This window comes from Opisthorchis viverrini, assembly GCF_000715545.1.
Source record: "Opisthorchis viverrini unplaced genomic scaffold opera_v5_3, whole genome shotgun sequence".
NCBI lineage: Eukaryota > Metazoa > Platyhelminthes > Trematoda > Opisthorchiida > Opisthorchiidae > Opisthorchis > Opisthorchis viverrini.
The window spans coordinates 4,898,532-4,917,731 of NW_008751659.1; the positions used below are offsets into that span (position 1 = coordinate 4,898,532).

The window sequence follows — 19,200 nt, forward strand, 5'->3', positions numbered from 1 at the left end:
TGTAAAGGAAAGGATGGATGGATGGGAAATAGACCAAGTGTTCGTCCACTACAGTCATTCCGAGTTGCCTACACCTTCAGATAATCTGTATAGGAATGGACGACAAGGACTCCATTGACATTGATTAGCAGCCATGTCCTGCGGCGTTTTCAACTATACAGTTTTTTTAAAAATCGATCAGCTGTAACACCCGGTGTCTAGCTGCCATGCCAGGGAGTAACATGGCTGATATGCTTGCAAGTTGTCCATGCTTAGGGGTTGGGTTCGAACGACGAGTCTTACAGTCGGTATTTTCGCGCCTTAGCCACTGAGCTGTGTCGAGCTCAATTATGAACAGGATGGATCCCACAGATCCCATCCAGGAAGGAGAGTTGCATCAACAGCACCCAGACTTTTCGCATTTGCTTTCGTTTTCTTCTACAACATCAGAGGTTGAACGAATTTCTTCCTGATCACTCAATTTAGTTAGGACAGCAACACACCGTTCTTCAAGCGATGATTTGGCACGCGCAATACATGGTCCAACCAACCCAGTTTTGCTGCTGGATACATTCTTCGATTTTGGGTTGGGTATATGTAATACATTGTTTTTTTTACCTGAAGATGTGGTCAACGTCACCCCTACCAGACCCGGACCGCGCTTGTCACTCTGGTATCAATGCCTCACGGCGAAGAAGGAAAAGTGACTCTAAGAGTCTCCTTACGACTGGATTCAAGCCGTTATTGCCGAAATCACCATGGGTGTTTTGAAAGACGGGTACGTCGGTGAATCTACCATTTTTCGAGATAGTCTTCTTTTTTCACTTGATGGTAAATAGACCAGACCGGTGCTAACTTAAGACCCTACCCCCTTCCTTGAACAATGGGGGTGGAGGACATTGGACTTCGATTTTGGTGGTGCTTAAGAAAATATTTGCATTCCGAGGCCGCAGAAGGTTCCGGGTTTACGATCAAAGGCTCTGGTGCAGGCGCAACAGCAGGTGGTCACGAGAATTTTTGTTTAAGCTGCTGATCCCAACGACCGAGTTATCCTCCATTAAAAACAATTGCACTAGTCTGACCCTTGATGATTTCGCTCAGAATTGATTTTTGGGGACGAGCCACACGAGCATTCCCGGTTTTCTTTGCCTGTTTCATTTTCATAGCCTTCTGTTCCCTGCGAGCTTCACAGTCGGCGCGCATTCAATGACTGTCTCAAGTTAACCACTGAACTAAATAATAATAATCTTTCAGCTATGACGCCCTCCGGGTACCTAGCTGCCATTTCACCCGAAGGAAGCACGAGGCATAAGATGCTGTCAGATTATCCAAGCCTGGACAGGAGCAGTCGAGATTCAGAGATTGGCGTTGAACCCGAACTTTCCGGTCAGTGAGTTCGCTCCTTAAACCTTGATCGATCTCGAACTCCTACTTAGATTTGTCCCTGTTGCCATTTAGCGGCCCTCTTACGTTCTTTGTTGATTCACAGTCCAACAATTGGTAATCACAAGTCTTTCCATGGTTTAGTTAAGTATAATTCGAGACAAAAGTATAGGTCCCTGCATGCTTCCAGCACAACTATTCCTGGATGGGATGTAACGATTTCAGTCTCGGAGTAATACCATCATAAACGGAACTCATAGTTTGGAGGACCATTGCTTAAGGGGGCTTGGAGTAAAAACACCAAAAGGTGGGGCGATAAAAGTTTATTACCAGTCCAGACAGCTGTTCCACTCCTGACCGCTTCGCCTCGAAGCTTGTATCAGCCGCTCGACCATACTTTCGGTAACCGTCTAGGTGGCCGTATGGTCGATACTTTTTCATTCTTTTTACATAAATGTTACTCAAGATGTTTGGGAACCGACTTTTCACATCTGACAGCATAACCCAATATTTTTCGATTCCGTTGTCCATCTATGGGCACTCTCGGTCGTGTTACTTTCCTCCGCAAATTCCAGTTAGCCTGCAGTCACTGGTGTTCTTTTACCTGTTTTTTGGGGCATTTCCGCGCGTCTCCATCCCCACCACAATACGTCTGACGGCTGTCGGACAGACTGACTATTCATCTTTATGTGAACGCCAATAATAGTTGCTCCGGCCCTAAAATCCATTTACCAGAGTCTAATTTCACTCAGCAATCTTAATTATGTCGCTCCACATGCTGAAGTGACCTCCAACTCAAACAAGAGGGTATCGATCCATGGAAACGATGCCTCCTTCCAATGAAGTCATTCGATGCGTTCAACACAACAACCGCAATGATTGTGGAGCAAGTGAAAATTCACAATTCCCGACAGTCCACCCGAATTCCGACACCGCTTAGCCTCAACTAACTCTGCTGTCACCAATGGTCAGGATGGAACCGTCTCATCGTTTTCTAATAAAACAACTCCTTGGTTGCTAGGCAAGATGCATGGTAGAGCATAGTACCCATGGAAATAAAATTAACATCAGTCGGTGAACATTGACGTTGTCTCTTGGCGTGTAGGAGGTACAAAGTATAAATACTGAGTCATATCTAAGACGATAATATATCGATTACGATGCTGGAGGGATCGTTGTTGTCCTTCACTAACGCGAGAGACATAGGTGGGATATTTTGGTGAAACAATAATGGTCTGAGCCTTCCCTCGCGTAAAGATATGGGGCTGGCTAGCTTGTAGTCCCGAACTCAAACCGCACGATGATTCGTTGAACATACTGGAGCGCCAAGGGTACAAAGGCGGCGATTTCTCGGATGCGCAAGTTTAAGGCTCCGAAGCGGAATGACTATCCCTAACATCAGTGTGGAGGTCATCTTGACTTGATTGGATGTACGACAAGGCGATTGATAGAGGTCTGGAGGCGAAATAGAGTAGCTTCTTGTGGTGATCCCTTATTTTTGCCAAGTAAAAGTTCCGATTTTATACACCATGCTTCTTGTTTCAAGACGTAGCCCTGCAGATGGTGGTTTTGTGATGGTGATCACCTGATTGAAAGTTTTTCTGGTCAATCTCAATATGATTTTGGTGAGAAATATGGGGTGGTCCTGTAATTTTGTTACAGTAAAATTTCAAATATCTGAGTTCCTTCCTCAACATTCACTGTGTTTGTCATGATACGCTTAAGACATGTGCCTCCTGCTCCCAGAGTGCCAATTCGGGTTACTCATTGGAGTGACTCGCAGCTTTAGTAAAACATCCATGTTGAATTCGTTGTGTACTCTAGTTCACGTTGAGAGGTGCGCCAGGACCCCAAGACCCTATCAACAATCCAGATCTACTTATCCGGTTAGGTTTAGCTGCATTCGAACATATCATATGTCGCAGCATGAATCCGACTTCAACCATTAATTTGGATGCGTATGCATTACCGTTGGACATCACTTTGTTGTGACTTGGATCTCTCACGTGGTGCTTCTCCATCATTTTGGAGGTAGTTGTGTTGGTCTGATTGCATCAGGTGAGACCAGTAACTTGTGTTAATTTTAGGCTGGCACTATGACCGTTCGTTTAATGATAAGAGTTTCTTTGAATGGGTTGCTGTGTGGACATATCTTAATATCCTGGTGTTTCGTAATAGTGTTTTAATAGTCAGTGGTGACGTACCGAAACCTTGTCCAAGGTTATGTTCGTAACGGAGCGATGTCAACAAAATTATTTCATTGCATTGCAGTGAAGTACTTGTATGACTTTCTATTTCAATGTCCTGTAATCAGGTTTACAATTTCGCTCATCTCAAACTCCATTCCACTCAATATGATACGCTACTTTGCGAACCTCTAAATTCACTTAGCGGTCTTGCATACACCCACTCAATTATGTATTGTTTATTTGTTGAGACGCAAAGTTAGTCTTCCGTTTAGACATTATAGTAAGGTAAGTTTTAACACTGCATTCATAGTGTATTACACAGTATATTCTGTTAAGCCATGATTTGGTGCAATAGCGCAAAATCAGTTGAAAGAAAATTGAGTTGACTCTTCCATCAACGCCGGTGTAATCTGTAAAGGACTGCAATTCGCGAATTGCGTGCAATTTGGTATGCAAATAGAACATAAGGTTGGTAGAATCGCAAGGACTGAGCGTACCTGATGTGTCTCCAAAGAGAGCTAAACTGGTAGTGGATGAAGTTCCCAGCTACTTGAGGAGTAGCGTGCTAGTCAGTTAAGTGAGATATTTTTAAGCCTTTCCCAACATCCTGTCGTCAACCAGTACCCTAGACTCATAGCCTAACACACGCTATTTTTACCCTGTGAGTTTTTAAATGAAATGTATGTTGGTCGCATGAAGTTCCCAAGTTACTTAATATACACCTGTTGGACTGTGCTGTTGCATCCATATGCTATCTGTAATTGTTTATGTGTTGTGCACTTGGAAATCACTACTTTGGACCAAATTGTTTCCCCATAGCTGTGAAGTCCAGTGTCATACCTTGCGAAGAGAACTGGAATCGAGAGATGATCAGCTGGAACAAGTGAAGCACAGCTTGATGTCTCGTGTAGCCGATGCTGAAACTCAAATGGACATGCTCGTTCGTCTGCACGGTGAAGAGAAGGGAAAGGCGGAAAAGGCAGCCAATAAACTGCGGGCTTCAGTACAGAAACTGCAACGTCGACATGATTTTGAGAAGCAGGAACTCCAGAATGCGGTGAGTTGCAACATTCCACTATCTATATAGTCCCCAGATCAATGGCCTGATGTATCTGTTGCCACCCTATTGTTTTGGAAATACCCCGAAAGGCCGAACGCATGAGAACTCTTTTCTAATCGCTGTAAGACCATCTACCTATTTCGACGGATTCCCTTCCATTAACTATGTGCACTGTATCTTCAACAAAGCCACCCACACGCCTATGAGGAACAACTACTCTCCCTGAAAGAAGAAAATGAATCCAAATAACAATTAATAACTACAGAGAGGAAGCCACAAGTTTCAAGATCTACATATCGTGAAGGACTTGAATTATGGTGTACCACTTATCGCATATGTGGCTCTTGAATTGGTTGAAACCTGTTCAACTTGGCATGGTTGAACAATGGTGTTGGTAGACGTACACTGCACATGCCCAGCCATCATCCACCGTTGTTATCCTTTTGGGAGCTTTCTAGCGATAGTTCCACGGGAAAAAGACCAAGATATGGCAACACGAACTGAAAGCGGTTGCATTCAAACGGACAACTATGACTTCCCGGTGAGGGTGCACGTTATTCTCCTCGCACATGATTTTCACTCCTGCAGGACGTGGAACGTAACCAATCCCAGTGCCGAAACACCAAACTATTTTTTATCTTTCGTTATGTGTTCAGCTTGTGTTCCAGTTTTTCGTGGAATGCCTTTTCAATCCTGCTGATGGCGTCTTAATCTGACTTGATGCTCAGTTTTGTTTGTTCCAGTGTCGTTCGAAGTGCCATTCGCGGTCTTTTCTGAGTAAACTAAGCGCTAGATTCTCATCTTTCCCTTTCCTTCGCATCTTTTTCTTGTGACCTTTCCTCATTGTCTTACAATAGTTAAGGATCGCTATTCACCATTAATCGCCATGTCACTGTTACTGTTGTATTATTACTATTATTATTGCTGTAATTATTATCTTGTTAGCGATCACAGTTCTAGTTCCACTAGTTCCACAAAACGATGTTCAATAAAGCCAGTGGATGATGCATAAATGTCCCACGATTGGCAACCTTAACCTGACTACGAATGTCTCATTCGAGGAGATAAAGAGCTATCATAAGGGAAGCGAAACTCAAGCTAAATGGTGTAATTTGCCGTGGAAGGGAGTTCAACACACTGAGTAGTGCCTACCGGATTATGACTAGTTTATCCAGATCTAAAAGCCATCGGTGCGTTGGCTTATGTCGCAAGTTTACGTACTCCAAATGTGCCACTCTTTTTTCGCTATGTTTCCTTTTGTGTCACCGGGGTTAATACCCTTTCTCCCGGGGGTGCATTCTCACACAGAACGAAATCTTGAATTATCTGTGGAGGTGGGTGTGGCTTCACCAGAGGTACGAAATCCCTTTGAACTCTGGTGGAGAATGCTGACTCTCTTTGAAGGTCTATTTTCATAGGGTTGTGCTACTAAAGTGTAATTCGCCTATTTTCATTGCATCACTTCATCTGGTTTTCAGCTCATTGGACTACAAGAAGCCAATGAAAAACAGGCCGAACAATGGAAAACTTTATTACGGCAGAGCGAAGCCGACCGAGACGTGCTGTCTGCAGAGTTACGGAAAAGTGAAGCAAATGCAAATGTAAGTACTCTTCGGAGAACCTTTCCGCCAAGTGTGACATATTTGCTTGGATTTTTCTTCTACTCTTTCCAACCCAATCAAAAATAATGAGTAGTCTAATAAACATGGTTCGTTCAGTGGTGACCTACGATAAACTGCCATCTCCTCTTAGCTAGTTGCATGGTTTGTCGTAAGTTGAAGTCTTGATACTTGGGATAGAGGACTGGGAGGGGTGGTATTCGTTCTTTTTGTGTTTATGCAGAACGATATGGGGCGAACTGGTTCAGTGGTTAGAGCACCACTTTACTGACCGGAAAGTCCGTGGTTCGAACCCAACCTCCGCTTCTCGACTTCTTCTTCTGCCTAGACTTTGGCAGCCTAGCAGTGTTCCATCCCTCGTGCTTCCTTCAGATGGCATGACAGCCAGGCACCGAAAGCTGAACGATCATATAACAAATAGCAGGACCAAACCATCTGGTGGTGTAGTTTGAAGACTGCTGGTATCCTGACTAGTATTGTTTCCACCTTTTTATCATTTATCTTGCTGTTCGCCATCTTGTTATACTACTTTCTAAGTTGATCTGAACCTAACGCTTGTCTGATGAAATTTGGGTGAATCGTGACCATGTAGTGACCTTGGTAGGTAGCCGTTGATAATATCCCGTCCATCCTACGCCATCCCCATAAAGTAGGTCGTGTTAACCGCTTCAATTCGACGAATAAACTTTCATCACACCTTTTTCATCCTAATGTCCAACTGGCACAGTTCGAAAATAAGATTTCATCAGATTTCATCGATCAGTTCCTTGTATTATTTCTTCAACCCGCATTTCGTTTTCACATATTTCTCGGTATGGTATTTATTATTTGCACAAACCCTTATTTCGACTCGCTATGCGTTTCTACGAGTAGCATACAGAATTTTGGACATAAAACTGGACAGTTGATAGGAATGGCCTCAAACACACTTATTCAAAGTGACCTAAACCGAGTGGCCATCTTTGTCGTTATTATTATTATTATTATTAGTTAGAGTAGTGAAGTGAACTCATCAAAAAACCCGTAGATCAGTGTGTCGAAGTATGGATAGTTGTAGTGCATATGTTAGTTGTTGATCTTTTCACTGGGATTGGCAATTAATTTGCAAAAGCTTGTCACGAATCAATGAGGCATCATCAAATGCGCACTGATGATGTCCCCTCGTTTGGTGACGAAGCATTTGCATCTAGTTGCTTGTCACGAATCAATGAGGCATCATCAAATGCGCACTGATGATGTCCCCTCGTTTGGTGACGAAGCATTTGCAATCTAGTTGCTGAGTTCGGCGAGCAGATCAACAGCGAGCCGTTGGAACTCCCCCAAAGCAAGCAGCCGTCTCCCACAAGAGTGTTTAATTTCGTCATTGGTGACGTAGCGAGGCCAATCCAGTTGGGGCTCCTAAACCCTGATGTTTCGATTTATCCGAATCTTGTGAACCTATAATATGCACGCGATGTTGTTCTTATTCGTATGAAAGAGCAAGATGCGCAAACGTCACTAAGAAAGCTAACCAATATCATTTAGCCCTTCGTTGTATCGTTCGCACCTAGTTCACTCAGTCAGTTCGTCTTTTCGGCTGATTTCACCGTGCACCGAAGTGCGGTGGTCCCAGCTACCATAGCTTCGTTCTTCTTACTCATTAAGTACACTCCTATACTGCGGGACATGCAGGCCCTAACCATGGCTGTAGTAATTCAAGGAGTAGCATTTGAGATTTCGGAACATCCTATGTGTCTTGGTAGTTACGTCAACTGTGGCGAGGTCAGCGTGCGAGTCTTAAGGACCAGAATTAGGTTTGCCAATTTCCGCCGCCCCTAGCACCAACAAGGTCAATCACCTTTTACCCAGGGACTCATACCAGACTACAATTAGTGTTGTATTGTTGTACTGGTGCAAGATTTGATCACCTCAGATAGAAGGTTTTGTACACCTCCATATCTGTTATCTCTAAGAAATATAGCTGAAATCAGCCGGGATAAGCGAATTCACAATGATTTGATCAAGCTGTTTGCTATGACACTAGGCATTTCACTAGAAAACTGCATCCAGTGTTGCAAGCAAAGGGCGTTTGGCCATGTACTATGCATATATATTCCCCGTTTACCGGGACAAGCGTTGTTTTCCGTGCCTAATTCAGGGTGACGAAGTCCTAGAGGTGGGAAATATGTGGCTTGGCAGACGGAAATAAAAGATCATCCAAACATCTGGTTATTTTTTGTGATACCCGGTTTCCAGAATGGGACCTACGCTCCTCTCCCTGTGTTTGACTGAAGATACCGAAAGAAATAGCGGCTAACAGGTGCCTGTGACATTAATGCCGTCCGTTTTTATTGAGGTTGCTTGATTTAGTGTGGAAGGCGTAGGCACCCCAAGTGTTTCCTGTAGACTAGCGCTAGGTCCGTATTCTTGCTACATCTTCTCACTCTATGAATTGACGTGTTTGTGCATCAACACAGCACCTGTGTTCAATCCGCTGCTTCGGAATTGTGTATGGAGATTCACTACTTAGCATCCTGATATCAGAGCTAGGTCAAGTTTTCGAAACTAATCCGTCCTCGGAGCGCCACCACGCAATGACAAACCCATTAGTCACGGATCCGGTTTGTTCTGTCCGTTAGCCCAACATACCCTAGGATGATATTTTGTTTTAAACGCTTCAGTTATCTGACTCGATGCCGCTGACCCTCGATTTTAAGGGCCCACCGAGAAGAATCTGGACGTCAACATTTCCTCCGACCCTCCTTTCCACTTGTTGAGGCCTATATTAGTGTCCTTCAGTCTTTAATCCAGATCTTCAGGTAATGCTGCTTAGTTGGTCAGACAGAAACTCTTTCGGTAATATGCTTGTTTCCATTTGACAGACCTGTCCCGATCTCCTTAGGTGGTTGAGTAGACCTATCTCCTCCCTTCTGTTAGTGCGTGTTCTGAATTTCAGTTTATGAAAAATACCCGCTTCAGGCGTTGAATGAGGAAGCTGGAGTTTGATGTTACGTTGGTAGTTAGTCAACGTTTCGATACTTCCTGGACAAACATTTTGGTTTTCTAGCTACATAGGTTTGTACAACACGGAATCGCACTCCGTGCCCAATAGTTCGATCGCCAAACAGGGTTTGGCCAGGCCAGAAAGCCTGGTTACAAGGAACGAAACCTATGAGAATGGCGCCCTCGCTAATTGCCTTCTTTTAAAGTGGTACTAATGTCGTGCTTGTTTCTAGATCTATTCCATTCCCATTCAGCCCAGAACAAATATTACTTAAACAAGTGCTCACTAAGTTGTCCGTCAGTTTTCAGTGTTTGCATCAAACTTCGAAAGCCTTATATCGTGCACTGAAACAGTGCGAGACGTAGTCAATGAAACTCCGTTGATCGGACCGACAACTGCTCCTGATTTGCACTCGATAAACACGATTTTCATGAATCAAACTCGTATTGCTCGGTTGTCTTCACCTTTCATTGCTTTCTGTTGTAATTCAGGTCGTCGATACGAAAAACAACCGTTTATTTGAGACAGTCGCAGGATATGTCGCGAGTCACTGTTTTTCGCCAGACAATGTGGTTGTGTTAAATGAAATAAAAGAAGAGAGGGGAAAGTCTTTCGACGTAGTTTGCTAGGCGAAGAATTTATGTGGGTGATTTCTTCCCGGAATTGTGTCAAAAAATACACGAGTTTACTGTAAACTTTGTAACACAAGTAGAGTGGAATTTGCTTAAGGTAGCGCATATGCAAAGTTTTAAAATATAAAACGGTTCCTTTATTATGCATTTGGAACTCAAGCATGGTCAGAGAATACCTCAAATTTTTCACATTCTAAAAAGAACAACATGAGTGAGTTCCTTGGATGACCACAGTGCTTGCTAGTTCCAAACTTCAATGAGCAGAAGGTCACACTTTTTGTGATTACGAGCTGAAGAAATGGATGTACACTGGTGATAAAGTTCAATCTGAATGGTTCAGTTTGTACGGTCTTTCTGGGGCGCTTAATGCGAATTCCCGCTAGTCATAGCTTCAGTGATGGAATTTTCATGGTTCTGGATTCCATAGCCCTTATAGATGAACATCCTCGTCGAACCAGAAGGAAGAATACTGTCCATGCTTGCGCCAAGACAGTGAACGATTGCCCCCTTCCGTCGTTCCGCAAAAACAAGGAGCCATGCGGTGCGGCAGTTCGCACTGTTTAATTAACGAGTCTGTTGTTTTTCATCAGACAGTCATGCACACATACGGACAAAAACATGTAGGACATAATGACAGCCTGTGTCGCCCAAAAATAATCGTTTTAGTTCTGTAAGTGAACCGGAGATGTGATTAAGAGTTTTTAGACCAAACGCCTCCATAATTCATTTAGAAAATGCTCAAAAACGCTGTGCTCTTCTTCAATCAGTAGGCTGAGTGGCTTTAAGTCTACCAGCAGAAAGCCCATCGATTTTCGGACGTTCGGAGCGCTTCGTACCGTTTCTCATGCATTCGTCGATGGCGTTAATGTACTGAGTTATACGGGGCTAAACTGTTGGTCTCCCTCGAATGGTCTGATGGTCCGTTCTGCAGCAGGTCCTTCGCACCACCTGTGATGTACAGCTCCGACGTTTCGTCACAAACAATAGTAGGCTTGGGGAAAACCTGTGTTAGCGCTCCGATGAAAGGTTGTTCTGCTCCTTCTGACCCCATGCCATCTTGATATGTGTAAATGAGCGGGTAGCAGTGTGAGCAGGCGTCCCCCGTTAGCATTCAGAGCCCCGATGCTACGATATCCCAGAACGTCCGGTTGCAGTTAATGAGTTCTGCCGACACTGATGCCCGCCAGTAGAATACGGTCTTTTGTCAGAACCAGTCTAATTTTCATCTATATTCGTCTTTACTCGAATTTGCTTTGTTGCAGTGTTCATCGTGCGAACTCCTCTGCTGTAGCACTTACCCGGTTTATATTAATTTTTGATCGTGTTATCTGCAAACGAGCCAGCTATATCGTGCAACAACATGTCACATCTTCGACTTGTCCTTTCTTGTTTTTTTCGTTGTCTGTCCTTTCTTAACTTGTATGCCTCATAGAAGCGTTCCAACAGTCCTGTAGCAGTATACCGACTTGTAATAGTGGTTTGGATCAGCTGTACGCAACTGTCCTCCAGGAGGATCCACAAAATAAATAAGGACGCGCAGGCGCTTCCTCACCTGTAAGGTGGGACATAAACACTTCAACTAATCCTCTACCAATATCGGTACACCAGAACTGGTCCTAATTTTTCATACATGTACCAATTATAGACTTTTGAGACGTTCGAACATTCATGGATACACTTACCGGTTACCCTACAGACTATATTTGATCGTCATGGTATTCAATAAATATGCAGGGTATGTCACGCCTTTGTGTGAAATGTGGTTTGATGATCAAGTAGGCCTTCAAAGAACCTTCCCTTGGATCGTTGGTCTACGAGAACAATGAAGGCCACCACATCCATAATTTGCGGTGGTAGCATGGACCACAGTCCACTTGATTGATTCTGTCTCTGCTTTGTTATTAGTCTAAATCTTAGTTGTGTGTTCCGTGAACAGTTTCTTGTATTCTCGGTCACTGGTTGTGCAAACCCCGGTATTTTTCACCATGTTGCCATCATCACCTTAGCACTCCGGTTTCTATCATATAGTTCAGGGCCATTTCACGTTCATTTACAAATAGGGGTGGTTTTCTAGAATCTTATAATTATGAGAGTATCTTTTGCTGAAATCTCTTATCCATTCCAGGCGGCATGGCAGACTCGCCACCCGTTAGCCTGTCAGCCGAGAACGGCATAATATCTTTCGATCAAAAGCGAGACTTCATCTAGGCTGTGTCCGTTTGGAAGGTTGATCTGAAGATTCTTGAAGTTGACCTTTTATAACTTTATTGAACACTTCATCTGGCACGCTCATTCCAATTTCTTTAGAAACTCGCCGAAGAAAACACGCGGTGCAAAAAGGAACTGGAGCAGGCGAATTCGCTTACTGCACAGCTGCAGAAATCCAACAATCAATTGACCGTTGATCTGACTAAAGCTAAATGTGCTTTTCAGAAAGCTAGTTCGAGGGCAGAGACTGCAGCAGCTCAGATTGGGGATTTGCGTAAGCAATTGGAACAAGGTGTGTTTGTCTATGATTTAACATTGCAATGAGGTTGCTTTATGGTTTGCTAATCATTCAGCGGCTCAGACCTTCATCTCACGCGTAGTCTCCCATAGGTGACGATTACTCGTTCCGCAGCTTCACACGATTTAGAAAGTCTGTGAAAGTGCGCAGAGAGACAAAACAAGCAATCTCGAAATAACCCGCATTTAAAGGGGTTTCTTGGAGACGAACCAGCTTGAAGAGCAATATCCTCCAACCATCCAGAGTTCAGAGGACGCGATTCCTAAATATAATAAATAATAATAATACTCGTTCAGCTGTAACATCCCTTCGGTGCCTAGTTGCCATGCCACCCAAGGGAAGCACGAGGGCTGGTTGCCAGGTTGCCCAAGCCTAGACAGGGAAAGCCGGGAGGCAGAAGTCGGGTTCGAACCATACACATGTAATGGTGGCAGCGTGAGTCACGTGGCCTGACTCTTGTCAATGGTACTGCATAATGCCCCTGCTGGGTGTTTGATCCTTATGGGACTCTCCACTGGGATGCCTTACTGTGCGTACAATCCACTTCGAAGATATTACTTAATCATAGCGCTGGTCAAACCACTTAAAATGTGTGAAGCTCCTGTGAAAATTAGTTTTTAGCTACCTTAGCGGCTTGTTCCAGGTTTGCTCTCAGTTGACTGCTGTTGTCGAACTCAGTCAACGATATGGAACGGATGGCGTGTTATTAGTGCTAAATTTCGTCACTGCTATGACTTTTGATACCCGTTTGCTCATACGAAACGTCAAAGCTCGCCGATTTTTTTTTAAAAAAAGAACTATCTCAGTCATCAAAACACCAACAACTGTAGATAGATTATACAACGTAAACTTTTTCGTTTAACGGTAACAACCTGTTTAGTTAGGTCAGGGAACAGTTCTTCATAAGTAAACCCATCTTAACTGAGTTCTATCTGTCTCCACGTCATTTGAGTGGTACATGTTATTGATGTGTACATGTGCCGTCTTGTCATGCGGAGTACCTTTCCCAACGAGCTTAGTCCATTTCATGGTTTCAATTTTTTACTTCTCTATTCCAGCAACCTTATCTAGCTCACAGTCAGAGCAGTCGGCACGTTCTGCAAACGAACGGCGTTTTGCCGCAGAGTCTGCGCTACATGCCGTTAGGCAACGGGCAGATACGCAAAGTCTGAAGATTAGTCAACTGGAACGTGAACTAGCTACAGAGAGGGCTCGAATGGAGGAGAAGTGTAATAGCTTCGATGCAGAAAGTCAAAAACTACGACGTCGTATTCTGGCAATTCAGGGTGAGGCTGCCAAATGGAAGCGATTCTATGAAGCTGAACGTGTAAGCAGCTTTCCGGTGGTTCTGCTTTTGTTTCTACACATGCTGTTTGACGCTATAGGGTCAGTTTTGTTTACTCTGAGAGAATTCCGATCATCTACGCTTTCTAGGATGTTCACAAGAAACAAATTGACCAAGCGACAGAACTTGTCGAGGAGCTGACACACGAACGAGCCCAGTTGGAAGTGGAACTCACGGAGGCGTGCGCAGGCGAAGCGAAAAAATTGGAGCTCATTGAACAGCTGCAAAAACAGGCAACGATGAATGCTACTGATGTATCCTCTCGTCTTCGTGATGCCCTTTCCACGGGCGAGGAAAGTGTTGCAACCGTACGGGAGTTAAATCGACGGATTGCGGAATACTTACAACCGGAGCTAGAAAAAGCCAAGCGACGCTGTCAGGAGGCACAGGAAGAGTCTCAGGTACTTTGAGTTCTCGGCCACACAAGGTTTCAAACCAAAATAGTATACAGAGGATGAAATTCATTCACCAAAGAGAGTTAAACCTTGACGTTTGTACGCTTTAGACTGTCAGAACATCTTTAGCAATAGTTTTAAACAGGTATGTTCATCATTGCTGCCTTTGGCACCCGATTCAGGCGTTAGCTGTTCCAAATGGTTGTCTATTACTACCTGGGTAATGCTCAGAAAGTTGTGCTCGACAGAGCCTGTCTGCTTTTAAAATTCTGTTTGCAGATCTGTCTTCATAAAAATTGACCAACCCGATGGTTCTGGGTCCGCCTTTGGCATTCGTCACGTGGTGGTAGAGTGTGCTGGTTTATCATCTGCATCACACAGCTGTTGAACGATGATATCGAATAAACAGCAGCAGCAGCAGGGTTACAATAAACGGAATTTTCTTCATTTTTACCTTAGGAAGTGGTAATGGGTCCTGTTAAGTTAATCACATTTTAAGACAGCTGTCTACACCCTATATCAGGATTTCTTGCTTTTGGACCATTCGGACAGTGAACCTAATGAGGGTGTCGTGTCTCTCGATATTGGGTGGAACACACACGGAACTCTCAGTGACATAAGTGTATTTGCTTTTCGGCTTATGGTTTGGGGAATCGAAGTTTTTTCCTCTATATTTAAAGCATTATCCCCTCATGCTCTTTATGTTCGACGTACGTGTACTTTAAACGGAAGACGTAGACTTTCGCATGAACTCACTGGTATGTTTCTTCTGACTGAGAACTGGGGAAACCAAAAATTCGTCATGGGAATTGCGAAGTCCAGGCTTTGTATTCTAAAGTGTCCATCTGTATAAAAGACCCATTTCCAGCATGCACTGACGCTGTGTTGACTCCAGTCCCTATCTCAACTCCGATAATAAGGATTAATGTTGCTAAAGCTTTTACTTTTGTTTTCTTTTTACTTTGTTCACTTTGTTTGTTTACTTTGTTTTCAGTTGTGACGTAAGCGAACTCCTCATCTTATGCTTGTTGTATAGACTAGTGTTTCGTCATTTTTTTCATACCCAGTATGAAATGCTCTCTACCGTGATGCGTTTGTATCGGATTTATTCCTGGTGTTCATTTGTCGCTGCGCATCCCTCTGGCCACTCAGGAATGGCGTCAAAAACATGGGCTAATCCAAAGTGAGTTGACCGAATGTCGGGAAACCGTGAAGCGTCTGGAGTCACGTTTGTCCGAAAAGCAAACCAGCACAGAACATGAGCTTGATTCTCTGAAGGAACAATTGGTCCGTGCGAAAGAAGAAAAGCACTTGCAGTCCGCTTCGCTGAAAAAGGCGGAAGATCAGGTAATCAACTGCTATAGAAACTAATACGCTTGAAGCCTTTTTGTGCTGCTACTGTGTGAACCTCGTCTCACCTCATTTTCCCATTTTTACGTACGTTTCGACTCATCACTTCCAGCTACTTCAGCGCACCATCATTGTCATTGACAGCAACGGTAATCCATATTGCAGTGCCTTACATCCTCATCGGCTTATTTGAAGAAGGATCTTCTCATAAGAAGACAGCGATCATGCGTAGTTTTCGAATAAATCGCAAGCTAGACTAAAATCAGATTTGAACAGCTCACTTTATACTTTTTCGTCGTCCGATTGTCTTACACCCGCACGAAGCTTGTGTAGACTTTCAGTCAACATGATTCTTGTTCGAATCTGTTCATTCAAACAGATGTGTGCTTTCACTTTGTGAAAGCAGGGATGAACAACCAAACTGGTCTCGCTGCTGGCATGAATCGCCTGAGTAGGTGTAAAGTTTGAACTCAGTGAGTGGTGTGTTCCAGAGGTCGGTCGGAAAACTAGCATCACCCCTAAGGAAATCAATGTTCTAATGATGATCCCCGAGTTTTCACCGGGTTACATACAGCACTGTTCGTCGCTCTTCGCATGTTTCAGTGAGTGTTTACATGTGCCTGTCCCTAATTGTTCCACTGTCTGGTTAGCTCTGCATTGCTTTGTTCGAAGTCGTCCACTGCAGCATCGACCATAATCAGGGAGTGTTGGGTATTCTAGGCCCGTGTTCCTTTGAAGTAGAAACCCCTGATAGTTGGCCCGAGGGCGACTTATCTATTCCTCATTGATATCGGCTCGTAAAACACTGCTATCAGATTTCGGGTTGGCGGTGATCCTCACAAAGGGACTGTCAGACTCGTGTGCAAGTAACATCTATTTTGTTAGGCTATGTGGCCTTCGTTAGAAAGAATACTGCGCCATCGTAGCCAACCATCCGTTTCTTAATCTTACAGGACTACGATATCAAACAGGAAGACGGCTAAGTTCTTCTTTGCTCACACCGTACACATTTGCTAAGGCCCAACACTAGAGGATAGCCGAAAAAGGCGAGAGCACGGCTGACGCTGCAGTGGATCACAGTTTAACCGTTCTCTCCCGATAATATTCCACCATATCTAGTTTTATCGTGGAGTGGTTTTCTGTCCCTTGCTACTGTGAAACAATCCTCTAGCTTCATACAACTCCTAATTGTATCACGTCATCCTTGTTTTCTAACGGAGAATCAGTGTAAGATTCATACCTGAAGAATACCACGTAATACAATGTATTTTGCGCTCCTTCAATAGGAGAAATGTGCTACTTTTCAACACCGTCTTTGTTGCACTGTTGAATCGGTCTTATTACCATTAATTTTGATAAGCTATAACGACCGGTATTTGTAAAACTAGCGACCTTCGTTGGATTCTGACAGTCACCATCATGACGAACGTCCGATACTTTGTTTTTCGAAACGATAGAACTCCATGGGCTTGTTTGCCGCTACCACGAAATCTGCGATCGGTGGGTTTCATTGCATGTGCTTGCTTTTCGTGTCGCACCGTCCACTCTGTTTCACACTGATCGTCCTAAGTTATATCCAGCACCCATGTTGCACCATGTGTTGTCTTGAGCTTCAGTTCAGTGTCTGAATTTTTCAGGTTCGTCAGTACGAGGTCGAACTGGCTCACTTGAAACAAACACACGAAAATGTCCGTGCTTCTCTCGAAGACAGCTTGTCAAATGTTAAAAATCAGCTGGTGGAAGTGAAATCCTCACATGAGGCAAACACGGAGCGACTACACACTGCACAGCGTTTGGTCGTCCGTCTTAAAACAGCCCGCGATTCAGCGCTTGCCCAGCTCACTCGGATGGAAGATGAATTCAAATTAGCAGGCAAGCAGTACGAAAGATCTCAGATTCAAACGATGGATGAATTAGCCGCGCTCAAGCTGCAGCTGCAAGTGACTCAGCAAAAGTTATCCGATACGGAACGCATGGTTTGTTGGCTCTTCTCATCTTCTTTTTAACCGTACTTGGAGTGCACCGGTTGCCCATGAATGAAACAGTTTCATTTCACCTCTCTATACTTGCTCATGCTATGATATCCTTTCTGGATATTTCTATGGGGATATGAAGATGTGTTATTCCTGATGCTCACAATCGTTACACTGTGTTCACTTTCCGACTCAACGCATTTCCATTAATTTCGCAGCCCGCTTGCGTATTTTCTGTGAGAATTACTCAAAATCCCACATTTCGTGTAAAAACACTTATTCCGTTTGTTGCAGTAAACTGTCGACAACAGGAGTCTTGACCCATTCCTTTCGGGTCTTTCAGATCCGGTCAATTTCTTGAGATGCGGTCTTCTGTTCTGAAGTAAGCAAGGCAATAGGATTGGAATGCTCCTTCAAGGATATATATTTGTCTTCGGCTGACAAAGCATTGTATGGGAGACTTTCCAACCTTTATTGGTGCTAACAACAGCACGCTAAGAAAATTGCATTAGAACCGACTGTTTGCCGTATTTGTTCACTCGCTGTATGCCGCATGCCTCCTTTATTCGAACACTTCCGTCTACTGTTCGCGTATAGGTAACCGCATTTTCAAGTGAAAAAAGACTAAATCGGTCTCAAAAAGCAAGTGTTAATTACGTAAGGTTGTGTATGATCCAATCCAAGTCTGTTGATGATCCATCGCGCAAAATGAGGTTATCGAAGACTGTCGGGAGAAATTTATTTATTGGCCATATTGAGTTTTCTGGAGGTTACTCACCCCTAAAAGAAACCCATGGAACTGTTTTCCTAAAACCGCGCGAACGCCGTACTTCAGACACATACGTTAAGCCCCAGCCTTGGTCCTACTTCTAGTGCCCAACCATCTCGTCATTGTAGTACCCTTCTCTTTTATTCCAGGTCCTAACATATCTTTTACAATAAACGGACCTCACACGATTCATACCGATGTCTGTTGCTAACCATTGAGGGACCCCTAAATGAATTAGACAAAAATTGAAAAAATAATCGCTCACACCTCCCCCTTTGTATAGTCCTCTTCAAGTGACCTACTAAGTTGTGTTCCGCCAAGCAACTACTTTGATTGATGTTCTCTTCAGATTTTCTGCTTTTTTTGGAGGACAGTTCTAGGGGGACATAGGCTTACCTCACAGAAGTACCCAAAAATTCACCCGGCTTCTCTCATCAACCGTAAGGCCCAACTGCGGGTGACCGTGAAACTCACACTGTCTCAGCGTGTTTCTTGGTAAACTGATTCCCCACTGTTAATAAAAAGTTGGGTTCATTCTTCAAGTGTACACTTGGTATGTATATCTTAATTTCCGGAGTTTCAACACAACGATGCTATCCCCGTTTTTATGTAGCACAAGCAAGTGACTGAAGATCATGACAAACAGCTGCAGAACGTTCGGCAGCAGTATGATCGCACAATCATGGTTCTTAGACAAAAGCTCGCAGCGAAATCTCAAACAGTTGCCTCTTTGGAGCTGCAAGTCGCTGCCCAACGTGAGGAGCTGGTCGCAGCACAGAACAAGGTTAAAACCGCTTGTGACAACCAATTGATGAGTCAAAGGCGTCTCGAAGAAAGTGAACGAAGGCTTCGCAGTCTTGAGTTGGATATTATCGAAAGGGACGATGAAATCCAGCGTTTATTGGCGCGAGTGTCTGAGGGAAATTCAAACTTTATCGAGGAAGAACAACGAGACCCTCAAAACCACAAGGTAGCTTACAATTTAGAGTTATTTCCTCGATATGTTGCTTGAGTTAA

At 43.9% G+C, this 19,200-nt stretch overlaps 1 protein-coding gene across 1 annotated transcript in view; it reads left to right on the forward strand.

Moving 5' to 3' along the window:
- The window catches only part of T265_00385 (hypothetical protein), a gene marked incomplete at both ends in the record, with an annotated part of 32,154 nt that overhangs the window by 5,435 nt on the left and 7,519 nt on the right, over positions 1-19,200 (forward strand). Inside the window, 8 exons of the mRNA XM_009164130.1 lie at positions 4,371-4,608; positions 6,090-6,212; positions 12,153-12,345; positions 13,410-13,678; positions 13,786-14,097; positions 15,244-15,438; positions 17,079-17,417; positions 18,797-19,153. Of these exons, the coding sequence (XP_009162394.1) occupies positions 4,371-4,608; positions 6,090-6,212; positions 12,153-12,345; positions 13,410-13,678; positions 13,786-14,097; positions 15,244-15,438; positions 17,079-17,417; positions 18,797-19,153 (2,026 nt within the window). The remainder of the gene's footprint in view (positions 1-4,370; positions 4,609-6,089; positions 6,213-12,152; positions 12,346-13,409; positions 13,679-13,785; positions 14,098-15,243; positions 15,439-17,078; positions 17,418-18,796; positions 19,154-19,200) is intronic.